The sequence below is a fragment of the Leptodactylus fuscus genome, chromosome 1 (genome assembly GCF_031893055.1).
Source record: "Leptodactylus fuscus isolate aLepFus1 chromosome 1, aLepFus1.hap2, whole genome shotgun sequence".
Taxonomy (NCBI): domain Eukaryota; kingdom Metazoa; phylum Chordata; class Amphibia; order Anura; family Leptodactylidae; genus Leptodactylus; species Leptodactylus fuscus.
The window spans coordinates 121,619,102-121,626,143 of record NC_134265.1 but is presented as its reverse complement, the minus strand read 5'-3'; the positions used below and the strand labels follow the sequence as shown (position 1 = coordinate 121,626,143).

Genomic DNA, 7,042 nt, shown 5'->3' with positions numbered 1-7,042 from the left:
ACTTTTATGCCCCCAGACATGCTTCCCCTGCTGTCCCAGTGTCATTCCAGGGTGTTGGTATCATTTCCTGGGGTGTCATAGTGGACTTGGTGACCCTCCAGACACGAATTTGGGTTTCCCCCTTAACGAGTTTATGTTCCCCATAGACTATAATGGGGATCGAAACCCATTCGAACACTCGAACAGTGAGCGGCTGTTCGAATCGAATTTCGAACCTCGAACATTTTAGTGTTCGCTCATCTCTAAAAGTGACCCTTCAATACAGTTTAGTAAGTTAACAGCAGCCTGAATATTATCTGCAACAAGGCTTAGTTTTCTCCAATCTACTCATAGGTCAGTTAGGTCCAAGTATCTGAAATGGAAAATGTAAGAACAGTAACTGTACGCCTTTCCAAATATATTGTAAGAAGATGTGGAGACTGCATACAAATGAGAGAGACTAAACTGCTGAAAAAGGAGTGTCCTTTACAACACTGGGCCCTGTAGGGTGAAAGGGTGGCCTTGCAATACATGGCAACAAAACAGAGTCCTCGTTTCAGTATTCCAGCAGAATTTAGAAAATTAACAGGTTATAAATAGAGATGAGCGAATAGTATTCGAGATTCTAGTTTCGAATACCTCACTGCCATAGGAATGAATAGAAGCGGCCAAACACCAAGGGGTTAAGCGCCAGCGGCTTCCATTCATTCCTATGGAGCGAGGTATTCAAAACTAGAGTTTCGAATACTATTCGCTCATATCTAGTTATAAACAACAAGGTAATTTTTTCCCTTTGATATACAAGCCCTATTATTTTCTAGAATGTACAATTTGTATAGGATTAGAAGTCTGCATTCTGGAAACAGCAGCATACAGTCCACTGGTTGTGTCTGCCACTTTATTGAAGTAAATGGGGTTGAGATGGAAAACTACACACAACCTGTGGTCAGATGTCACACTTTTTTTTTTAAAAAAAAAGCAACCATGTTTTCTAGTTCCGTACAACCCTTTAAGGACATTCCTTGTACTGAATACTGCAGGTTATTTTTGACACACATCAGTATGACTAATCTTTACTAAGCAGAAAGGTCAAAAACAGCCTTACCCAAGGAAGCTACACCCTTACAGTCTTGTAAGATCAACAGCTGTTTGTTTGTTTTTTTTCTTCAGTTTCACTAGAGTCAGATAGGGTTAGTGTTAAATGCCAAACATTTAATGTAAGCTGGCCATACACAAGAGGAGTGTGTGCAGATCATGCAGCCAAACAATTGTACGGGGGCCCCGGGAGCCAAGGGGAAAAATGAACACATGACTGGCACTTGCACAGAATAAAGATCTACTTTAATTTAAGTGACAAAATACAGCAACATGGACTATCTACAATGGGCAAGAATACTTCCCTTTTTTTGTAACTGGCAGGTCAGTTTCACGCTCGCAATGTGCTGCTCCAGGCAATGGCACATGTTACATGCAGACACTGAACAACATCAGGATGTAATGTGCAGCAGCGAGCTGGAGCCAAACAAGGAGGTGGGCCAGTGGAGGATCAGTAACAGCCAGTTGTGTGAGGGGGAGGGGGTTCAGCTCTTGAAAGAATGCACTTTTAATGTAATAATATGTATGGCCAGCTTAACAGAAGAATGTCAGTCACAAATATTATGTATATAAAATTCACAAATAATTGGTGGGGAGAGAAAAAAAAAAAAGTGGAAGATAAGGCAGTTCCTAATAAAATAATCCTACTTATTTTAAAGAATATAAAGGCACCGAAAGGTGGAAACAAGAAGCCAAACCCAAGATCTGTACTTTAAAAAAAAAAGTATGATTGTAATGTAGTTAGTAGAAGACAGCGCAGGTATAGTACATGGCTCCGAGCAAGAACATCCACAAGAAGTTCATAAAACACATGGGCTAGATTTATGAAGCCGTCTAAGAAACCAATCCTATCACACCTTTCATTTTCCAAAAGCAGTATAAGAAATGATAGGTATATGGTAATTGGCCATCAGTTAGTTTATTAAATCCGCCCCATAGTACACCAATGTATACTTTCATATAAAGCCAAAGCATTCTTTTTAATATTGTGTAACACATTAGGCAAAATGACTTGTTTACAAGGCTACATTAAGAGATCCTAGAGATGGGGGAACTCCAGAATCACATCCCCATGTGACCACTCCACATTAGGGTTCTTGCTTTCAGTTCACCACATATGCTGGGACCTTTCCTGGGGCATATGATAAAGTAATACAAAGTCTTCCACATACCTATTAGAGGCTTAAGAAGTAGGCATTGATTTTTTTATTTTTTTTTTGGTGGGCCGCACTATATCATGCAGTGGCATCCAGTTAAAAGAACAAATGTACAATTAGTTTATTTTTGGGATTATAGGTACCTATAAGGAGTTGATGCCTTTCTGAGCGCAGCATAAACATGAGAAAAGGGTTTTCCAGTTTCATGTAGCTAAAATTCATCCATTCAAATCAATAAAAACTGTAAAGAAAAAAACAAAAAAAAAAAAAACAACTGATGTTCACCAACCAACCACAGCACAGCTATGAATTTACCACAGCAGTTTCAGACGTGAAAGCTGAGCAATGATTGGTTACTAGGGGCAACAAAGACAGTTTTTCCATTACACCCCTCAGCTCCCATTGACTTCAATGAGACTTGAGCAGCAGAAACGGTCCTTGACCACTATACAGGGCATGGCGCCAACTGCTTCCAGCTCCATGCACTGTATACTACACAGACTGGAGGCACTTCTGAAAAGCTGATCTGTGCAGGGGCCAGCTGTCTCTCTTCTGCCACAGATCAGACATTTATGGCCTATCCTAAGGAAAATTATGGACAAGTTTAATTAACATAAAACTGGAAAACCATCTATGTTGTATTTCTGAAGATTACATAAAATAGCAACTCCCAGACTTTTCAGTTTGTAAATATCAAGTTTTCTTATAGAGAAGATAATGTCAGGTTGCATATCTCAATGTCACATTTTGCTGTGGAACACACCATTTTTTTCTTCTTAAATCAAATAACACTACAAGAACATTTTAAAACCACACCATCAAACACTGCCAGTCTGGATAAGAATTCTAGAACATAAAACCACAAGGAGGAATAGCTTTAGGTGACCAGGTTACATCTGTCACCTATATACCTGCTAACTTAAACTGGATTTTTACCCAAAAATGTAAAAAAAATTCAATATAATAAGCAAGTAAGAAAAATAGTGAAAAGGTTGGTTACTATGTTTGTTTGTTTACTTTCAAAGGTGTTGTCCATGTCTATTCTGTTACTACATTAATTTCCATGCAAAATATTGCTTTATTATTCATTGAATGTGCTGACAAAGGGGTACCATCACCAACATGGCTACAGTTCCTGTTGTCTATGCAACAAACACAACAGGAAACTTCATAACAAATCTAATAACCAATTTATAATTTACTGCTATGGATTTTATATCTTGGGTGGAAATCCAGTTATTGAGGTGTCAAATCAGTTTCTGCATAGTGCTGAACATGTTACGTTCATTAGGTTTCTTTTGGTTTGAATTCCTACTACCCAATAAATCTCTCTTGAAGACAGAAAAAAATAAAAGGAAGAAGAAGAGGTCATGTCCTGAGTTGTAGCTGAAAGCAAAGAGTGGGTTAAGTCTGTAAGATGGGTAGTTAGGCTTTGTAATCCAGCTCTGCATTCATTTTGTTGTACATGATATATATTGCTTCAATTGTAGTGGTGTAGTTGACCAGGAACTGACGGATTTTCTCTATGCACTCTTCCTCTTTCACATTTTGTCCTTTGGAAAGGGCCTTAAGGAAGTCGTCTTTATACGGAGCAGCGCAGAGTGCGGCCTGAAACACAGAAAGCACATGTTACACACTGGCCCAGATTTATTATTGTAGTTACAACTAGACACTCAGTGTAAGACACTTAAAAAGATGGCATAAACAGATCGAAACAGGGCAGCACAGGCGGACGTACAAGCCACGGGAGAACAGACTGTGCCAGCACTGTGACCAGGGGGCCCTAGAAGACAAGGCCCACTTCCTGCTACCCTGCACCAAATACTCAGCTGTGAGGGCCGTCTACTACCAAAGACTCTCTGCCCATATCCCAGACGAGAAGAGGAAACTACATCCTACTGGGAGAAGAAGAGGCCACTGTGGAGATCACTGCCCAATATGTGTCCAGCTGTCACCAAACAAGAGGAAGATGAGACACATGGACCATCAAACCCCCCAAACCCCATGGTCTATTAAACCCCCTTAAACACCCCCACCCCCCCCCATCACCTGTCTACCCCATACCCACTGACACCCCAACGCCCCAAACAAGAACGAGGAGACCCTAAAGACACTCAAACCCCCAACCCATGAACCCCATACCCATCCCCCAACTTTCATTTTGCTTTGGCAACACCAAATGTTTTATTCTTTGGTAATGCTAATAAAGCTTATTTGTATCTTGTATCTTGACTAGGCCAGTGATGGCTAACCTTTTGAGCTCAAGGTGTCAAAAAGTGTTGCCCCCTACTTTATTCCATGAGGCACAGCCTGAGGCCATCACCTCTGGTTGCCCCATGGAAGGTGCGACCCTGCAGTTGCCACCTTGTCTTTTCCAGTGATGGAGCACCTATAGCATAGGTGTCAAAGGTGACCCGCAAAGACATTCCGGGTAAGACTTATTAAAATGAAGGGGCAGAGCATGCTCAGCAGAGCGCTTTTCTCCTTTAGCTGCTGATCAACTCAGCTTACTCAGCTATCGTTGACGAGTCAAGCAGCGTACAGACAGACTTTGTGAGCCCCAAAAATAAATTAAAGGGTGATCATTGACATCTTTGCTGTCTCTCTTGGCTATTCACAGAATTGACCACTTTCGAAGGAGCAGAGGGATAGTTTAAATGGTCATAAAATTTTAAAGGCTATAAAATATATTCTTGGGCCACTTACCTGGAATAATTTCTGTACAACCCAGCCATGGTATTTTTTGAGTGCTATCTCATAAGCCTTTGTTACATTGACCTTAATGAGATTTGGGTTTTGTTCATCCCTTTCCCCATCAGAGATGCTTTGTAGTAATACCTGAATAAACTTAAGACCCCTGTAAAAAAAAGTTAAAGTGTTAAAACTAGTAAGTGGACAGAACAGACTATATGTTATAGGGAACAAAAAGTCTCAGGATCGACTTTAAATATAGATAAAGGTAACCAATAAGTGATCATTGATAGTTTCCAAACTCTGGCAATGTCTTTTCCTAAATGGTTTACACTTTTGTATAGATCTTGGGTGTTTGTAATGGTGGCATTTACAAGGAGACTACCACCACCAGAATTGCTTCTAAAGCTCTTATATGCTGTTCTAGGGTTGGTTGCTTGCGCAGTGGAATATAATTTTCTTGTGCAAGGCCGAGGCCCTATTGCGGAAACAAAGCTTTTTTTGTTGCAGATTTTGCTGCAGTTTTTTGAGCCAAAGTCAAGAATGACTACGAGGGGAATGGGAAATATCTAGAAATCTTCTTATAACTTCTACCTTCTGCTCAATCCATTCCTGGCTTTGGCTCAAAAATCTTCAATAAAAAAAAAAAAAAAAAAAAAAAAAAAAAAAAAGCTGAGTTTCTGCAACGTGGTGCCTTAGCCTGAAAGTGAAATTTTGCTGCAGAGAAATTCAACTTTTATTCTATATGCAAATGAGTTATTTGGTGCACCTGGGACAGGGCCACACCTGCTGATGCGCTTACTTTTGTGGTGTCCATTCAGTGCTACCCCCAAAACAGAAAGATGACACCTCCCTCAGGGCAGTATACAGTGATTTGCAGCGACCACAAAAGATGGTGCTCTTGAAGGTGTAGCCCTGCCACAAGTACACCAAACAGCTCATTTGTATATGTCATTGTGATACGTCAAACGGTAATTTTTTAAAATTATTTTTAAGTGGCATGCACCCATTGAAGATGCTATACAGAACCAGGAAGTCATCTGGAGTTTATTTGCACTGCATTATAGAAAATGTTTGAACTGAACTACAGTATACATCAGTAAAATACCTTCGCTGGAAAAATTAAGGTCAGCACTACAAGATTTTTTTTTTAATGTAGATTGTGAGCCCCATATAGGGATCACAATGAACATTTTTTTTTTCCCTATCAGTATGTCTTTGTAGAGTGTTAGGGCCCTTGGAATCATAAGGAATGGGCCCCATGGTTTCACAGGCCCTGGTACGGTGTCTTAATGATGAATTTATGTTAATTATATGGTATGGTATTTCTGTGTGTTTCTCCCTCCCTATTTTATGTTCACAGTGATTTTACCTTATGGGAGGTCATCTTCGGGTCAGCTGTGCCATGGCATGAGCAGGTTCTAGAAGTTTCTTGAAGTTTGCCCAGCAGCAGGAGCATCAGCTGATTGGACAGCTGGAAGCTGTGGCAGAGGTTTTGATTGGGTCAGCTGTGTCTCTAAGGCATGAGCAGGTTATGAGGATATTCTGCCTGGTAGCGGATACGGCAGATGATTGGTCCATTGGTTTCAGTGGCGGGAAAATGGAGCTTTATAAGGAGCAGTTTGTGAGGGATCTGTGGCAGCTTACCCAGGATCCAGATGGAGCAGCACCCACCCCCCCTCCCTTGAAGATACTATTTTCCTACCTGTCGCGATGCTTTGTTAGTGGGGAATTGTCCCCCAGCTAATGCTGGGGGGACTGTGTTTAATTAATTGATTTGGTGATCATTAATTGGTTAATATTGATTTTGGTTAATTATTGGTTATTTATTATTTAATAAAATATTTATTTTATGGTTATTTAACTTTTCATGTAACCCCTTAATAAAGGCATCGCGGCCAATTTTTATCCAATGAAGAATTTGGTGTGTTTGTGATTTATTTCAGGTAATTGGTATAAATGGTAAGTAATAAGTTGTGCAAATGGGCCTTTGTGAAACCATGGGAGGAAATCCACGCAAACACAGGGAGAACATACAAACTCCTTACAGTTGTTGTTCCTGGCGGAATTTGAACCCAGGACTCCAGCACTGCAAGGCTGCAGTGCTAACCACTGAGCCA

General features: G+C 40.4%; 1 protein-coding gene across 1 annotated transcript in view; it reads right to left on the bottom strand.

Moving 5' to 3' along the window:
• Positions 1 to 1,808: 1,808 nt before the first annotated feature.
• GLTP (glycolipid transfer protein) overlaps positions 1,809 to 7,042 on the bottom strand; it is a 28,769-nt gene continuing 23,535 nt past the window's right edge. The window contains exons 4-5 of the mRNA XM_075262809.1: positions 4,938 to 5,088; positions 1,809 to 3,839 (exon numbers count right to left, since the gene is read on the bottom strand). Coding sequence (XP_075118910.1) covers positions 3,657 to 3,839; positions 4,938 to 5,088 — 334 coding nt within the window. The 3' untranslated portion in view covers positions 1,809 to 3,656. The remainder of the gene's footprint in view (positions 3,840 to 4,937; positions 5,089 to 7,042) is intronic.